Raw genomic sequence first — 19,114 nt, 5'->3', positions numbered from 1 at the left:
AAACGTAGCCAGGCGTGGTGGCACGCATCTGTAGTCCCAGCTACTCGGTACTCAGGAGGCTGAGGTGGGAGGATGGCTTGAGCCCAGGAGGCAAAGGTCACAGTGAGCTGAGACCGCACCGCTTCACCCCAGCCTGGGTGACAGAGAGCCAGACCCCTTCTCAAAGAAAAAAAAAAAATTTCTACTATTATGGATAAAACAAAACCAACCACCTAGCCAAAACAGAAAAGTGAAATTGTATTGGTTTTGCTTAGTGGAACTGTTCAGAGAACTTGAGTTCAGAAACTTCCATGCCTCTTCCTCTCCCATCCTCTGTTCTTTGTGTAAAATCAGTGCATTGTGTTTATACCGTATAGTCAGGTGAAGCAAGGTTCTGAGGTAGGGAACCCCAGTCCAGAGTTTTCTCTGTTTGCTTGTAACAGTTCCACTCTTCCCAATTTGTTAATAAATTGTTTATACTTTTTTTGTGAACCTAAGGAGCCTCCCCAGTATAGTGTTGAATACTTAGGTGCATTTTGAACTGAAGGCAAAACTCAAAAGTCCAATTAAAGTTTGAGTAAGTTTATCTTTGTCTCTCTAAAAATGAAAATTTTATGGCTGGCAAAATAAGTAGTAATAATCCCCTATATCTGAATAGTGGTCTTTTGTTTGCAAAGTAATTTTACCTACTGTTTCTCATTAATTTTCTTTCTGACCCTAAATTGAGAAGTCAGATATAGGAAGTGTGTGTTATGAGAAGTTGAAGACCATTTGGTGCTTCTTCAGAGTGTTATTGAGACTATCTTCTCCATCCCCATCTGCTACCGGTTTGCCCAGCAGGCTGGGAAACTTAATGTGGCATAGTGATTAAGTGTATGAACCTTTAAAAGAAGAAAACCCCAATTTACATCCTTGCATTGCCTTTTATTAGCTATATCATTTAAACAAGTTTTGTACTTTTTTGAGCCTGTTTCCTGACCTTTATGAAATGAGGCTTGTACTTAGTACAGTGACTGATTCATTAGTGAAGTGGTAGCTATGATGATGATGATTATATATTTTTTTTAGATAGAGGCTCTCACTGTCACCTGGGCTGGAGTGCCTGATCTCGGCTCACTGCAACCTCCTCCTCCCAGGTTCAAGTGATTCTCCTTGCCTCAGCCTCCCAAGTAGCTGGGATTACAGGCACCCGCCACCCCATCTGGCTAATTTCTTTGTATTTTTGGTAGAGGTGGGGTTTCACCATGTTGGCAAGGCTGGTCTCAAACTCCTGACCTTGTGATCTGCCTGGCTCACCTTCTCAAAGTGCTGGGATTACAGACGTGAGCCACCATGCCTGGCTGCTGTGACTATTTCTTAGCTTTTTAAACATCTATGTAGTCCTTGATCACCTCCATTTGAGCACAGCTAGTGGTTGGAAACCAAGCTTGACTTCTCCTACAGCTTATGAGAAGGTTGTAGCCTAGGTTAGTTTTGCCTATTTCTTTGGGTAAAGATGTACTAACTGTGAAAGAACTAGCTGCTTTCACCAGGCACCGAGCTTCAGGAAAGCAGTAGAGGAGGGAAGAGTCACTTAGGCCAGTACCATCAGTCAGCTGTTTTTACTCCTCCCCAGGTTGCTTCACTTCCTGAACCCAGAATTACTCTCATAATCACTCAGTGGGTTCTAGAAATTATTTAGCTGATTACAGCATGTATCCATAGAGGGCTGTAAAGAGGAGAATGAGACAGAGGACGTGTATCTGATTTAAATAATTTTAGATGTGATAATTAGGTTTTTGAATGTTTCTTCTAATTTTTATTTTCTAAACATGTACCTCTTTGACTTCCTCCTGCCGCTGTTGCTGCTATTGTTGCTGCTGCTACTGCTTCTAATTATTATTAGATGAGTGATTGACTGGAGCCGAGGACCACTACTGTTAGAATCAGCTGACCAGCAGGTTAAAATACAGATTCGTTCTGTATGAATGGGCTTTATTCCATACTAACTGAATCAGAATCCTTGGATGTGTTGGACAAGTAGATGGAATCTATGTTTTCACAAGCTTCTCTGAGGATTCTAATGCCAGCTACATTTGGGAACCTGACTGGATTAGACGATATTTAAAGAACTGTCCAGCTTGAATTATGATTTAATGAAGACTGATAATATAACAGATATCACTTTATAGCTTAGAAAACATTGTTATACAGTATTTGGTGCAGGTCATGATTCTGTTAGTGTGTGTTTATTACTCTTCGTTTTCCTCATTCTTAGTGTCTTCATAGTTCAGATCAGTATAGCTTACTTGTTTTGTTTCTGAAAAGCTGGAAATTGGTGGGTATCACTGCGTCAAGAAACTTTTAAAATAAACTTATTTTGGGACATTAAAAAATATATACAGACTGGGTGCAGAGGCTCTTCCCTGTAATCCCAGCACTTTGGGAGGCTGACGAGCCCAGGAGTTTGAGACCAGCCTGGGCAATATAGTGAGCTCTTGTCTCTACAAAAACAAAACAAAACAAAACAAAAACAAAAAAAACAAAGGGTGGTGCTGCCCATCTGTGGTCCCAGCTGAGACTGAGGCAGGAGGATCACTTGAACCGGGGTGGTCAAGGTTACATGAGTCATGATCATGCCATTGTATTGCAGCCTAGATGACAGAGCAAGACCCTGTCTCAGTATATATAATACAGATTTTATACACCCCCCCCGCCCCCCCCACGTAGACAGAATAACAAATCTGATGTACAACTTACCCACTTTCAACACTTAGCTAACCATGGCAGTCCTGCTTAATCTGTGTTTTCATCCACTCCTTTCCCAATGTTTTGACACAAATCCCGGATATCATTTGTCTGAACTATTTTGGTATGTACAAGGAACTTTTAAAGAATGCTAATTTTATTTATTTTTAAATAGGTAAAGCATTCATATGAGCCAGAAGTCTTGGGTGACCCCTGCCCCTGTATCCCCATTTCTTTTCCTCAGAGGTTTCCTATGATCAATCTTCTATGTATTTGAAGAATCAGTTGGTTTCCCCTTACCCTGTTGTTCATGACCTTTGCTTTCTTCCACATCTCTGAAAGAGAGGAAAAACCATCGGTAGCTAAGGAGGCTATCACAAACTCCAAAGGAACTTTTTTCATTTGGAAAATCTTTTCCTTTCTCCCAGATGATTGATCCTCCCAGAAAATATTCCTCCCCCACTCCCATCACCTTCTGAGCTAATCTGTTACAAGTTCAAATTCTTCTACACTGTACTCTGAATGTGGAGTCCATCTTTGGGCTTCAAATAATGATTACTGGGCAGATAAGTCCCCATCAGTCCCTGGTGATAGCAAAATAAAGCCTTGTGAAAAACTTCTTACGTTGCCCCTGTCTGATATTTTTCAAATTCTTTAGGCTCACATGCATTTCCTTCTTTCCTAGATTGTTTTCTCTGCTTTGCATCCAAATACTATACCCTGGTTTGGAGCCTGGTAACTAGGAGGGCCCAGATACCTATGTCCTGTTTCTTAAGACTTTTTTCTGTTGTAAACCAGCTGGAGAAGGTTGGCTGGATTGGCATTGAGGTGCCTGGAGTAAGAGCCAAGATTAAGAACACTTTGGGCCTTTTGGAGCCCTGCTTTGCTTCCTTTCCCCTCCCCATGTATTCGCATAGGTAAATATATGCATACACTCACCACCTTCTGGGGAAGGGGTTGGCTGGCTGCTGTAAGCTGTTAACACTTTCAGAGGAGGAACTTTGCTGTAAGAAGTTAACAAGCACTGCAGATGTATGTTTTGCCCTCCTTGCTGGCCATACTGACTCTAGTTACTTTACTTTTGATTAACTCTTGGCTTTGAAGTTAACACATGGAGGACTTTTATTAAAACTCTGAAATTTTAGTTCAAATTATTTTACAGCTGCCATTAATTGTGAGTGTCCTGGGCACTCACACTTCCCAATAGGGTTCTGAGTACCTGCCTCGCTTTTTGAGGGTTGAGTACAGGGAAATATAGAGAAGTATGTGCCACTAAGGCTGCTTGGTATGGTATGCACATATATTTAAACTAAGATTGGTGTTTGTCCCTACAGCAGGGCTGGAGTTCTATATCTTCCACTTCCTGCTTTGCCTTCACTAGTGTTAAGTACTTGTGAGATGGAATTTTTGTTAGAATGATTAGTCATTTTTGTTGAAATAAGTTGAAGTACAAATTTTGATCATAAAAACTCATGTTTGTTTGTAGAGCAGATTGGCTTATTTCCTCTTTAATGAATCTAATGAACATACATGTGTATACATCTAATCACACAAAATTAGAGACATGTAAAGGAAAAGTTTATCATTTTCTCTGTCTTTTTTTTTTTTTGAGACAGAGTCTCGCTCTGTCGCCCAAGCTGGAGTGCAGTGGCCGGATCTCAGCTCACAGCAAGCTCCGCCTCCCGGGTTCACGCCATTCTCCTGCCTCGGCCTCCTGAGTAACTGGGACTACAGGCGCTCGCCACCTCGCCCGGCTAGTTTTTTGTATTTTTTAGTAGAGACGGGGTTTCACCATGTTAGCCAGGATGGTCTCGATCTCCTGACCTCGTGATCCACCCGTCTCGGCCTCCCAAAGTGCTGGGATTACATGCTTGAGCCACCGCACCCGGCCGTCATTTTCTCTTTCTTAACCACTATCTCTTGATATGAACAGCTAAGTGCAAATCTTTCCGCACTCATGTAACATACAAATTTCTTCACCTTTTTTTTTTTTTTTGAGACAGAGTCTCACTCTTGTCATCCAGGCTGAAGTGCAATGGCGTGATCTCAGCTCACTGCATCCTCCCTCCTGGGTTCCAGCAATTCTCCTGCCTCAGCCTCATGAGTAGCTGAGATTACAGGTGTCCACCACCATGCCTGGCTAATTTTTGTATTTTTAGTAGAGACGGGATCACTGTGTTGGCCAGGCTGGTCTCGAACTCCTGACCTCAGGTGATCCACCTGCCTTGGGCTTCCCAAAGTGCTGAGATTACAGGTGTGAGCCACCGTGCCTGGGCTCTTCATCTTTAAAATAATCTTACTCTATTATTCTGAAGGATATTTTCCCCCAATTAATATATCATGGACTCCTCTCCATCCAGGTCATTATAAGTAATATAATAGCTGCATAATGTGACATAATACAGATGTCTCACACTTCATTCAAGTACTTACCTATTGCTGTACATTCAGGTTGTTTCATATATGTGTGTGTGCGTGTGCCATCACAAGCAATGCTGTCATAAATTTGCCTGCACCTTTATAGACTGGTGCGTTTATTTCTGTGCCCACCTTTCCAAGGGGTGCTGCAGCCTATGTTGGTCCTAAAGGTGATCCTTTGTTTGTAGGTCAATGTACGAAATGGAATGAGCTTGCATGACTGCCTTATGAAAGCACTCAAGGTGAGGGGCCTTCAACCAGAGTGCTGTGCAGTGTTCAGACTTCTCCATGAACACAAAGGGTAAGAGCTCAAAAGTCAATTGACTTCTTCAGACTAGTAAGGATCTTCTAGCTTCAAATAGCTATGTTTGTATTAAATTGTACTAGCTTCCTATAGAATGTTGTATATTTCTATGCCTTTATAAAGAGATAATTCAGAAAAATAGGTATTAAGAAATTGAAATTATTGCTTGGACATTCTCTTGAAAAGTCCAATACCTGTAATTTTAACACTTTGGGAAACTGAGGCAAGAGTGTTGCTTGAGGCCAGGAGTTCAAGACCAGCGTGGGCACATAGTGAAGGCCCATCTCTACAAAAAAATTTTAAAAACTAGCCAGGCATGGTGGTGCGGCCCTGTAATCCTAGCTGTTCGAAATGTTAAGGTGAGAAGATTGCTTGAGTCCAGGGCTTTGAGGCTGCAGTGAGTCATGATTGTGCCACTGGACTCCAGCCTGGGCTGGAGCAAGATCCTATCTGTTAAAAACAAAAAAGAAACAAACAAAAAAAAACGTATGTTAGGTATTGATAATGTTTCCATGGACGGAAACGGTAATGTTAGATGCTATGTTTTTTGAGGCAAAGATTTTTCTTTGTGTTTACTGTGTTTACTGTAATGCATTATATAGACTGCGCACTCAGAAAGTGCATTATTATATATATAAAGAATGCTATCCTCGGGAGATTGACTTTTCTCATTCACTAATTTTTTTTGTTGTTGTTGTTCAGTTAAATGTGTCCTAATCCCTGCTGTTTAATAGATTGTTTAAAGATGCAGAAGCATTTCTGCTTCAGGGAAGATTCATAGTTTATCCTATTCCTAATGGTGGTGACAAGATAGAGGCATCCCCTCAAAGGCTAGGAGTAATACCTCAAAGCAGCAGAGCTGTCTGTAATTATCCATTATCCACTATTCCCTCCACCCCCAAAATATAGGGAAACCTTTAAAGGGTTCTTTTTTTACCCTCTTCTTGGAAAGGGTCAATTACATTATTCATCTTTAGCTTACATTTTTTCATGTTTCAAAGAGTTCTCCAGTTTGAGAGAATAGCCCAGGGAATGAATCTACTCAAAAGGGTGAGTGTAATTCTCAATTTAGGAGGCGTTTGTTGAAGTGCAAATCTTTGAAGCAGATGTTAACTTTTGCTGAATGTAGCCCAGGTTGGGTCCCTAAGCCAATCCATAGTGGTCCTTAAGGACTAGAGAGATTCTGAGACAGGGAGGGCTTGGTCTGCTCTCATCCAAGGCTGCACTAGTTTGGAGCTACTCTGGAGTCTCCAGGACAGAGAGCAGATTGTCATTAGGATCAGTCTGCAGATTGATGAGAAGATAAGGCTTGTCCTCCCTCTCTTCATAAGGGCAAAATAGTCCTTTGGAATTATAGGGAGTTTGCCAGGTGCTGTATAGGTAATTATGTTAATGAGTGTATTATTTACTGTTGGATATTGAGAAAAATGGCTTGACTAGGCTTCTGGTAGATGATGAAGAGGCTTGAATGGTGCTGTACATGTTATTCTCTTTACCTGAGAATATTCTTCCTTTGGAAAATGGGCTAGATTAACTGGATACAACATGAGAAAGGAATTGGGCATTGATTTTTACTTATATGTATCTGTTTTTTTATCTTATTTATACTGTAGGCAGAGAAAGTGTGGTTTCAGAATAGATTTTAAAAGACAGTTCTAAGTTTCTCATTGACTTATAGGACCCTATAACTACAGATTTGAGTCTGTTATTAATAGAAAAGTACATTTTTCATTTGTGGTTCCTTTATATTTATGTAGATTGAAATAGGCTACTGAAGACTAAATTTTGTACTGCAGCAATATTTATAATCCATTTTACAGGATTTGGGGATTTTTGTAAGATTTTAATGTTACAAATTCCAATTTAATGTATATTGACTTTATCGTGAGATTGTTATATATCGTTGTTTAAATAAAACTTTATTCTGGCCAGACATGGTGGTTCACGCCTATAATCCCAGCACTTTGGGAGGCTGAGGCAGGAGGACTGCTTGAGGTTGAGGATTCAAGACAAGCCTGGGCAACACAGCAAGACTCTGTCTCTACCAAAAAACATTTTTTTAAATAAATAGAAAACTTTATTCTAAGAACATGGGCTTTGGAGTTCGGCAGACCTAGATTCCAACATAGGCCCTTAAACTTGCTCTGTGGCCTTCAGCAAGTTACCTTCTTAGAGTCCCAGTTTTCTTATTTTTCAGATAGAAATAATACCTACTTAAAGGTTTGTTGTATGAATTAAATAAGTTATTGTTGTATGGATTAAATAAAGTTGTATTTATATAGCATGTGATAAATGGTAACTGTTGTTATTTCTATTGCACTTTTACCTTGTTTAAACATTTCCTGTTTATGCTTTTTTTAAAAATTCTTTTTAGTAAAAAAGCACGCTTAGATTGGAATACTGATGCTGCCTCTTTGATTGGGGAAGAACTTCAAGTAGATTTCCTGGATCATGTTCCGCTCACAACACACAACTTTGTAAGTTGCAGATCTCCTCTCTTTCTGGCATGTTGAGGGCTTTGCCAGGCATAATAGAAATTTCTCAGGTAATATGCGTATGTATATAGTTGAATTGTTTAAAGCTGTTTATGTTGTTGTTTACGGTAAGGCAATTTAGATTTCATTAGCCAGAGATACACTTCAATTTGTGATTATGAATTCTGTAAATGTTGGAAGTACGATTCATTTTGTAAAAACTCTTTTGGAGGCCAAGGAGGAAATGACTTTGTCTTTTGTCATCTTTTATTTATTCCGCATAATTTACACCTGTGTCCTTGTTGTAGGCTCGGAAGACGTTCCTGAAGCTTGCCTTCTGTGACATCTGTCAGAAATTCCTGCTCAATGGATTTCGATGTCAGACTTGTGGCTACAAATTTCATGAGCACTGTAGCACCAAAGTACCTACTATGTGTGTGGACTGGAGTAATATCAGACAACTCTTGTAAGGCATTGTTCTTTTTCTCAAGGAATATAGGGATGAGGAGTATAAATACTTTAAAGGGTATTTGGTGTAGATTTTGACTGGCAGGTTTGGATTCTAGACTCATTTAATGAATTGTGATCCAGAAACTACTTTAGAAACAGTGATAATTCTGAAACTAGCTAGGCTTGGTGGCATCGATACTCCAGAATGAGAGGTAGGAGTAGGACTTTACTATCTGTCAAATTGAGATTGACATACTGTGACTGTGATTCAGTAAGGAAAAGAACAAAAGGATATGAAAACAAGAAGATTTTTTGCTCTTCTCTCTTAATAGTATCATCTACTAGGGTTGCTAGTAGACACTGCTGACACTGCTCTGCATTTTGTTGAATATGCTGAATGAGCCTTTGACACTGAGAAAGAGCAGAAAGCACAGTTGATGCCATTTTCTTCACTTTAAACTGGAGAAAACTTAGTTGTTTGGAATTAAAATTGTTTGAATATAAAATCTTGAAAGATTCTTGTTTCTGTTAGGAGACAATATATTTCATATAGATAAAATTTTATTAAAGAATTTAGTTTATATTAAAAGTACATGGTCCAAACTGCCTTTTAAAAACTGTAACTAGGGATATGAAAAGTTTAAAATTTTGTCCTTTTTTGATAGTACTAGAGAGACCAAGGGAGTGTTATTATTAGACCATGCTGAAAACATTTTTGCTTTCATGGTCATATACTGATTTTGTGATGAGAGCTTGAGTAGCACAAATGGCACAAGCTTTCAAAATTTATCTTATTTTTGTCCCCCCAGCCCCCACCACCTTTTTTTTTTTTTTTTCCTTTGAGATGAGTCTCTCTCTGTTGCCAGGCTGGAGTGCAGTGGCGTGATCTCGGCTCACTGCAACCTCTGCCTCCCGGGTTCAAGCGATTCTCCTGACACCGCCTCCCAAGTAGCTCAGACTATAGGCACACACCACCACGCCCAGCTAATTTTTGTAATTTTAGTAGAGATGAGGTTTCACCTTCTTGGCCAGTATGGTCTCGATCTCTTGACCTTGCGATCTGCCCACCTTGGCCTCCCAAAGTGCTGGGATTACAGGCGTGAGCTACCACACCCAGCATTTTTTTTTTTTTTTAAAGACAGAATCTCGCTCTGTCTCACATGCTGGAGTGCAGTGGCATGATCACAGCTCACTGTAGCCTTGACCTCGGGTTCAAGTAATCCTCCTACCTCAGCCTCCTGAGTAACTGGGACTACAAGTGTTTGCCACCATGCCTAGCTAATTTTTGTATTTTTTGTGGAGACGGGGTTTCACCATGTTGCCCAGGCTGGTCTAGAACTCTTGAGCTCAAGCAGTCTGTCCGCCTTGGCCTTCCAAAGTGGTGTTGTTACAGGTGTGAGCCACCGCACCTGGTGGCACAAGATTCTGAGTCTAACAGACGTATGTCAGAATCTCACTGTTGTCATTAACCATAACCACAACTGAGTTTTCGTTCATGCATCTGAATAAAGGGGATATTACCTTCCTTGCATTGTTCTTATGAGGCTTGCTGACAAGTGCCCAGCTCATGGAAAGAAGGTGCCTAATTACTCACTTTTCTGTGATTTATTCCTCCTATTTTAGTCTTTTTATCTATCTGTTTTCAAGATGGAATGTTTCCAGAAAAGCTCTATGTGACACAGTTTGTAAAATGTTCTACTGTAGTTTGAAAAACATTATTTTGATATAGCTAGACATAGGACCAGTATTTCCTAGAAATGCACACTGGGCCGGGCGTGGTGGCTCACGCCTGTAATCCCAGCACTTTGGGAGGCTGAGGCGGGTGAATCACCTGAGGTCAGGAGTTTGAGACCAGACTGGCCAACATGGTGAAACCCTGTCTCCACTAAAAGTACAAAAATTAGCTGGGCGTGGTGGTGTGTGCCTGTAATCCCAGCTACTTGGAAGGCTGAGGCAGGAGAACCCAGGAGGCGGAGGTTGCAGTAAGCCAAGATTGCTCCTCTGCACTCCAACCTGGGCAACAGAGCGAGACTCCATCTCAACAAAAAAAAAGAAAAAAAAAAAGAAAAAGAAAAAGCATACTGGAGCCCGTATGTTTATTGGCAGGTCAGTATTATTCACATTCAATAATCATTCAAACCCAGTTATTTGGAATATTGTTCCCTTTATTCTAGGTAATGTAAAACAGTTGAGGAAAATGTGACTGGGAAAAGTTCAGTTTTAGTAGCTCTGAGTTTGCAAAAGCAAGGCACGCTGATTGTCTTTGTAAGATTACTGTAAGCCTAAAAACCAGTCTTTCCCTGCTTTTGTTTAGATTGTTTCCAAATTCCACTGTTGGTGATAGTGGAGTCCCAGCACTACCTTCTTTGACTATGCGTCGTATGCGAGAGTCTGTTTCCAGGATGCCTGTTAGGTAATTTTTTTACCTATAGCTTTTCTTTTAGAAAGTTATTGCGGGGGGGAGGTGGGGTTGGAAGCTCAAAGACAAAAAATAAGAGTTTCTTCACATTCCCTCCTCTCTATGTGGAAATCCCTTGCTGCTTCTGTGGAATGTGATACTGGTGGTACAGCAAAATGTAGAAATTTCTCTTTATGGATCTGTAGATCTTACATTCTGGAAAGTGACTTTGACTATAGTTTCTTCTGTTATCGTAGCATATTCCTTAATATGTCATTACATTTTAAAGAGCTTGAGATTCTACTTTCCTCAGTATGTACTGAGTTCAACCTCAATGGAAAGGGTCCCAAAACTTGATACAGTGATTCAATAAAAATAAAACCCTTGACTTTGAAATGCATGTTATGGCCTTGCATTTGCTAAAACCATGTATTTAAATAGACTAGTGTCTTTAAAAAACATTTAGTTATATTTTCAGCATAAATATTGTTTCTAATGTGTCTCTGAGTTTGCATATAACTTGTCTTTACTCTGTTTTCCAGCTTTACAATCAGTTTTGTTCAGTTCACATATTGCTCAGTGTTACACACATGAATTTGAAACCTAAAGTAAAATCTACATCCAAAATATCTTACTTTAGGCCAGGCATGGTAGCTCACACCTGTAATCCCAGCACTTTGGGAGACCGAGGTGGGCGGACCACTTGAGGTCAGGAGTTCCAGACTAGCCTGGCCAACCAACATGGTGAAACTCCATCTCTACTAAAAATACAAAAAACTGGCTGGATGTGGTGATATGCGCCTCTTGGCCCAGCTACTTGGGAGGCTGAAGCAGGAGAATCTTGAACCTGGTAGGCAGTGAGCTGAGATGGCACTACTGCACTCCAGCCTGGGTGACAGAGCAAGACTCTGTCTCAAAAAAATACACACACACACACACACACACACACACAATGTGTAATCAGATAATGTTTAATGTGAAACTACTATGGAAATTATTAAAGGCAGCATATCTCAGAATAAGGAATTTGCATATGTCTGGATATATATTTGTGTATGACTTTTATTTTTCTTGATAATTTGAAAAGCAGATCTGACCAAGAGTTTGTAGTTACCTCTGAAGATTAGAAGAAACCAGGCCTCTGAAGCCATAAACAGAATTATGTGGGAAGGCATTTTTTCAAGACAATAGAACAATTTCCCTTAGAAAAGCTGGCCTTTTATCCCTTTAATTCCTACATGGATGTTAACTGAATCTGAACAAACCTCAAACTAATCCTTAGAACAAATAATGAAAACGTCTGGCCTTTTTGCAGACATGCTCAGCACGTCTACTTATCTGTTTAAAATCTTAAAGTTCTCAAATTTAGTCTCTAAATTAAACTGGGCACGTTCCAACTAGCTTAATAAGTGGTAGTGTGGTTGTCAAATGTTAATCTATTCTTTCCCGGAGATGATGTAAAAATTTGGAGTATTCGGGTGGCGCTTTATTAAAAAAAAGAAAACTTTCAATACATTCTCCTTTTCATTGAATTCCCAATACATATATTATTTCCTGTTCCAAATTTTGTATGCAAAAGCACCCAGACTTAAGATAATTTTTAGATGTCACGTATTTGAAAGAATCAAACATTGTGTCAAAGGTTGTACAGGTAGAGTTTGCCCTTAAGCATCTTAATCAAGTAGGTAGTTGAAAGACTTCACCAGTATGAAAGCCTAAATGCCAATCATGGAATTTTCTTTCTCCTCCTTGCCTAGTTCTCAGCACAGGTATTCTACACCTCACGCCTTCACCTTTAACACCTCCAGTCCCTCATCTGAAGGTTCCCTCTCCCAGAGGCAGAGGTCGACGTCCACACCTAATGTCCACATGGTCAGCACCACCCTGCCTGTGGACAGCAGGATGATTGAGGTAATAGGGCCCCTTGGGGGTGGTAATGTCAGTCAATTAATGGGGTGAGGGTGATATTTATTTCAGAGAGTTTTGGGTTTCAAATCTGATCAAAGAATGTTGCAACACTTTCTCAGGTCTCTGGACTTTTACAGTTTATTTTATATCCATAGTATCTTTAGACTGGCTGAATAGTCTGGTTGGTATATCATTCAAGTGGAGAACTAAAATTTCCTGAAAAATATGTTAACATTTGAACTCTTCCCATTATCAGATTTGAATAGGCTTTTAATGAACGAGTGCCTAAGATATTTAAAGAGGAGTTTAATTTTGGTGTGGGACAGAAAATAACAGTGATGGAGAACTACAGATTCTCTGGAAGACTTTTGTGATTTTATTTAGAAATAAAAGGGTGGAGTCCTAGGATTTAATAAGCAGGTATTTAGGGAGATGTCCAAGTGCCCAAAGCTAGTGTTTTTGAACTGCTTTTTCTTTTCTTGGCTTTTTGGTTATGTCCTATTGGTTTAATTTGCTTTCTGCTTCATCTTTAATAACAACTGAATACACTTAAATACTTCCTTTGTTCTTTATTCTTCTTTATTTCTCATTGCTTTGGACTAGAATAACAGCCTGAATGCTTCTCCCAGGGCGTGGTCCAGACGATTTTGTTTGAGGGGAAGAGTAGGTATTTTTCTTCATGCTTTTGCTTTCTTGTAATTAACAGGATTGCTAAAACTGTCAGACAGTAGACTACCAAAAATGAAGTAGTTGCAAAGTTAAATTTATGTTTCTTGTTGCTTGTTTCCATGTTTTCTTTTTTCCTTTTTTTTTTTTTGGCAGTAGAGTATATAGAAGTTAAAAAAAAAATGTTGTATATGGTATTGATGATAGGTGAAATGAATTTCTTAAGTTAGGCCAGGCATGGCGGTGTATGCCTGTTGTCCCAGCTACTCCAGAGGCTAAGGCAGGAGGATCACTGGAGCCCAGAAGTTCTAGGCTGTAGGGAGCTACAATTGTGCCTGTGATTAGCCACTGCACTCCAACTGGGACAACATGGTAAGAATCCCCCTTAAAAACAAACAAAAAATCTCAAGTTAGATTTTGAGGCCAAGGGCATTAAAAAGTTTTTTGTTTTTTGTTTTTTTTTTTTTAAATCAGTTCCAACCAGACTAATGTTAGACTGACTTAGTTGGTACTCACAGCATTGGTATTCTGTTTATATATTAGTACCAAATGTGTCAGTTTGGTTGATAAACCCTGGAATAAATATTCTTTATTGAAAGCTTATCAGAGATAACTATGCTGTCTCTCATCATGTAGACATCTGCTGCCTCAGGCACAGTTTATTTCACTCAGACCTCAAATCACTTTCAACATAATTGTCCTGCCACTGTTGTGAGGAGGTCATGTATAAGCTATTAATTTTGTTATTTTGGCTTTATCATTATGATTAGTCCTGATACTACAATAATATACCAGTTACTGCTACTTTTATTAAATGGTTTGTTCCTATATGAACACTGTAATACTTACAGGGAACAATAAAGGTCAGAATTGGCTGGGTGGGAAGATCACTTGCGACCAGGAGTTCAAGACCAGCCTGGGCTATATGTAGCAAAACCCCACCTCTACAAAAAGGTATATGAAAATTAGCTAGGCTTGGTTGTGCGCACGTGCAGTCCTAGTTACTCAGGAGGCTCAGGCAGGAGGATTGCTTGAGCCCAGGAGTTTGAGGTTGTAATGAGCTATGTATGATTGTGTCAAGAATTTTTGAGTTTTTATTATAAAAGAATTAGCACAACTGTTATGCCTAAATCATTTTTTACTTTGGAAGCAGGGTAAATTTTGATTCCTGTTATTTAATCACATATGAGTCAGCATTTTAAAAGTAGACTAATTGTTGCTTTATTTATTTAAATTGTTTGTAAGTCTCAAATTATTCATAGTTCTCTTGAGTATTTAGATTCCAGGAACAATAGAAAAATTCTTTCTAGGATAAATTGATCCAGCTGTAGAAATTAGCACAGAATAAAATATGGAATATTTAATGGATATAGGGAAGAAAATTACTGTGACATTAAGGAAAATATCCTATTACATAGGAATATAATTGTGGTTAATAAAAGTAAATTGTGCTTTGCTTTAAAAACAAAGAACAGATTACTTGGATAATGAAGCTACAGCTGCCGACTTCTATTGAAATCCACGTATTTTTTGCCACTGTTTTGCCCACCTGGCAGTTATCCTGCTGTACTTAAAAACACACAGATTCCTGGGCTTCCCACGTTCCCCTCCAGAACATGCTCAGTCAATCCTGGGTTGAGGATTAGGGGTGGATCGTCATTCTTCTTTCCAGAGTCAGAATCACTATCCAAGTAATTCTGAAGACTAGCTAGTTTTGGGAACCAGAACTAGGCTTTCTTGTTAAATTCCGAATTATGTTTTGGGAGCAGAGGAACAGCTTGGTTTGATTCTTTTTATCTTGTAATAATATCATTGAGTGGGAGCATTCTAGTAATAGTTGTGTGGAACAAGTATCTTGTCTATACTGTAGTTACACAAAGATAATAGTAGGACCTCCCCCCAAAAAATGTCCTTTTTGAGGATACGGGGGCCAAGTGGTTTTATATTATTCTATTATACTATTCTATTCCAAGTGATGAATTTTAGATTGGGGTTTAGGTCTCATGGAGGCCTCTGTGTTTTAAACTATTTTCCAAACAGTTTCTAATAAATTCTAAAGATAGCCTTTGCTTTCTCCCATGAGTAGAATGTAATCAATTTCCAAATTCACCCATAAGGCAGTGTTTTGTGGTGAAAGAGCTGAGGGCTGAGATCCATGTGTGATGGTTTCTGGTTCTATTTCTGCCACCCCCTGGCTCTGCCAAGTGACCCTGCCAAGTCTCCTTACCTGTTCAGATGTGTTTTCTTATATGTAAAATGTTGGTTTTGAACTTGGATTTGTGTCTTTCCAGCTTTCTGTGATTTTAGGCTTGGATAAAGTATGTAGGCTGCTTACCTTTTTCAAATCAACTTCTAGTTAATTTAGCCTAACTCCTTGTGGAGTAAGAGTGAGCTTCCCCCAGAATCCACCTCTCCACCCTGCCTTTTTTAAAAAAGTTTTGAGCCTCAGTGGAACAAGATTCCCAATCTTTGGAAGGGTCTCAGCTGAGAGTAACTTTGCTGGCTTCCCTTGAAAGAGTATGTTTGTTGTGTACATTGCTTTCTTTTGAGAAAAAGAATGTGGTTTTCATTATATATGAAAAACTAATACCAGGCTTGGCACCGTGGCTCACACCTGTAATCCCAGCACTTTGGGAGGCCGAGGCAGGTGGATCACCTGAGGTCAGGAGTTCAAGACGAGCCTGGCCAACATGGCAAAGCCCTGTCTTGACTAAAAATGCAAAAATTAGTTAGGCATGCTGGTGCACACCTGTAATCCCAGCTACTCGGGAGACTGAGGCAGAAGAATCGCTTGAACCTGGGAGGTGGAGGTTGCATTGAGCTGAGATTGCGCCACTGCACTCTAGCCTGGGTGACAGAGCAAGACTCCATCTAAAAAAAAGCAAAAAAATTGATACCAGTCCCTCTAATATTTAATGAAAAATCAGCCTTGGAGGTACTGGCCACTGATACTTACTGAATTTAATCAAGGAATGTTGATTAGAGTATGTTTAGGATTTTTATGGTTTTTAGAGGTTTTTTAATACTATTTTGTTCTTGCACATCCTTCTCTTCTCTTTTCCCTCCCCCAGAGAAAATCTTTTGTGTGTAGGAGTTGACCAGCTTTCCTTTTCTGTTTCAGGATGCAATTCGAAGTCACAGCGAATCAGGTACTTTTCCATAGTCATTTAGCCAACAATAATGGGCTTTTTTTCTTTATACGGTGTATCTTCTGTTGGCTTATCCTTGTGTGGATTCTGTTTGTCTTGTCTATTAAGCCTCACCTTCAGCCCTGTCCAGTAGCCCCAACAATCTGAGCCCAACAGGCTGGTCACAGCCGAAAACACCCATGCCAGCACAAAGAGAGCGGGCACCAGTATCTGGGACCCAGGAGAAAAACAAAATTGTGAGTATAGAAACCGTACCTCCTGCCAATTAGGGTTCAGTAAGAAAAACCTCGTTGGAAATTAGAATACTTTTAACTTATTTTGGGAGAGGATTCTATTAAAGTATATTTAATGAAGGAGATTATAAATGTCACTGTCATTTTTGGCACACTTGCATCAGACAGCTTGCCAGTGCTTTAACTGAAATGGTATTTCTCAAAAGACAAAAATTGGAATTGTGATTAATATGTTTATCTTTAAAAGATATGGAAACAGATGACATGGGTTGATCCTTTCTTTGATGCCCTCATTATCAAAAGATTATTACCGTTGCATGGAGTATAATAATGATCTCTACTTGTTTCAGAGGCCTCGTGGACAGAGAGATTCAAGCTATTACTGGGAAATAGAAGCCAGTGAAGTGATGCTGTCCACTCGGATTGGGTCAGGCTCTTTTGGAACTGTTTATAAGGGCAAATGGCACGGTAAGCTTGGGGCCTTCCGTTTACTTACTGCAGGGCTTTGGTGTGAAGTCAAGTTTCAGCTCAGGGGGCCAGGAGGAAGAGAAGACTGAGTGCTTCTGGGCTTACAGCAGTACTCTCCCTTAAATACTTGGTTATACTTGAAGACTGAGCTTAATTCTTTTTAGACTAGGTTCTTATAAAGCTCCCAGGATAATTAGAAATTAGTGAATAAGACTTGAGCCCTATAATCAGATGTCAGGAGTGCTTCTCCTTTAAACTGATGAAATACAGTCTGCACATGGGTCATGCTTGGAAGCTCCTTAAGTGAGCAAGAGTCTGCTGCTATGGAGGGAGCTTGGGTTCTAAAAACTGTAAGCTGGAAAGGACCTTAGAGATTGAAATGGGGGCTGATTTGCCCATAGTCATGCAGTTAGGCATAAGAAAGCTGGAAATCTCCTGAAATAACTTCTCTTTGTCCCGCCCTAGGATTAGTTGTGGGTATCCCTATCAAACAGGGAAGGCATAGACTTAATTATTGAATCTGTGTGGAATATTAGTATTCTTATTTTAATGGAAACACTTTGTCACTTGGAAGAAAGGTACTATTTAACTTCTGTAGTTACAGCTTGTGTATTTTGGCAACACTCAACATTTTGGCAACATACTTAGCATTTCTCTGTTAGGTTTTTAATGCCTTTGGCTTTAGGACTTTGGCAAATAATAGGTATTTTCTTGAAAATGCTGCATGTTCCCAAAAAGTCATCTCTTCTAAATTCAGATTACAATAAAGCAAAAATCACAGAGTCCCTCAGTGCCTATACTTCTACTTTGGATGACACTGGAATTATCTTTAGAGATAAATGTGCAAATGTGCAAAGATTGAGAGAAGTTAAAAGCATCAAATGTATGGAGTATTAAAATTCAAGGTACTGAAAATATCAAACACCTCCAGTTTTGAGTACTTGGTGTTCTTTTTTTTTTTGGAGATAGATTCTTGCTCTGTTGCCCAGGCTGGAGTACAGTGGCACAATCACAGCTCACTGCAGTCTTCCATTCTTGGGCTCAAACAATCCTCCTTCCTAAGCCTCCCAGGTAGCTGGGAGCACAGGTGAATGCCCAGCTAATATTTTTTTATTTTTTGTAGAGACAAGGTCTATGCCCAGACAATGCCCAGCTATATATTTTTTTATTTTTTGTAGAGACAGCTAATATTTTTTTATTTATTTATTTATTTTGTAGAGACAAGGTCTCACTATATTGCCCAGGCTGGTCTCCAACTCCTGGACTCAAGCAGTCCTCTTGGGTCTCTCAAAATGCTGGGATTACAGGCATGAGCCACTGTGCCCAGCCTTACCTTGTGTTCTTTAATGCATGGTTTTTACCACTTGTAATTTACCATGCTCATTAATGCATGGGTTTTCACCATTTGTAGTTAATCATCTGACCAATTTCTAGTTCCTTAAGAGGATTGGCACCCGACTGAGCATTTGTAAAGTACATGTGGAATGATTCCTTTTCCTTTGAAAATTGCATCTGGCCGGGCAGGGTGGCTCACGCCTGTAATCCCAGCACTTTGGGAGGCTGAGGCAGGCAGATCACTTGAGCCTAGGAGTTCAAGAACAGCCTGGGCAACATCGTGAAATCCCATCTCTACCAAAAATTAGGTGGATATGATGGCACTCGCCTGTAGTCCCAGCTACTCGGAAGTCTGAGGCAGGAAGATTGCTTGAGCTCAGGAGGCGAATGTTGTAGTGAGCTGAGTACAGTGAGTACACACTACTGTACTCCAACCTGAGTGAAAGGGCAAGACCCTGTCTCAGAAAAAAAAGAAAATTGCATCTAGTATGTACTACCGGGCTGCCTCCCGGGTCCCAGAGAAATGATACTATTGTTGAATATTTATTTATATATATTTAGAGACAAGATCTGGTTCTGTTGCCCAGACTGGAGTACTGTGGCAC

At 39.8% G+C, this 19,114-nt stretch overlaps 1 protein-coding gene across 2 annotated transcripts in view; it reads left to right on the top strand.

Annotated features, from left to right (window-relative positions):
* Window positions 1–19,114, top strand: part of RAF1 (Raf-1 proto-oncogene, serine/threonine kinase) — a 116,046-nt gene that overhangs the window by 81,846 nt on the left and 15,086 nt on the right. The window contains exons 3-10 of one of the 2 annotated variants that reach the window (XM_011983596.1): window positions 5,313–5,425; window positions 7,803–7,905; window positions 8,211–8,368; window positions 10,667–10,765; window positions 12,508–12,661; window positions 16,446–16,473; window positions 16,582–16,709; window positions 17,057–17,174. In XM_011983596.1, the coding sequence (XP_011838986.1) occupies window positions 5,313–5,425; window positions 7,803–7,905; window positions 8,211–8,368; window positions 10,667–10,765; window positions 12,508–12,661; window positions 16,446–16,473; window positions 16,582–16,709; window positions 17,057–17,174 (901 nt within the window). The remainder of the gene's footprint in view (window positions 1–5,312; window positions 5,426–7,802; window positions 7,906–8,210; window positions 8,369–10,666; window positions 10,766–12,507; window positions 12,662–16,445; window positions 16,474–16,581; window positions 16,710–17,056; window positions 17,175–19,114) is intronic. The other variant, XM_011983597.1, reaches the window with a different exon arrangement.

This window comes from Mandrillus leucophaeus, unplaced genomic scaffold (assembly GCF_000951045.1).
Source record: "Mandrillus leucophaeus isolate KB7577 unplaced genomic scaffold, Mleu.le_1.0 Scaffold252, whole genome shotgun sequence".
Lineage (NCBI taxonomy): Eukaryota > Metazoa > Chordata > Mammalia > Primates > Cercopithecidae > Mandrillus > Mandrillus leucophaeus.
This window is presented reverse-complemented; position numbering and strand designations above follow the sequence as displayed.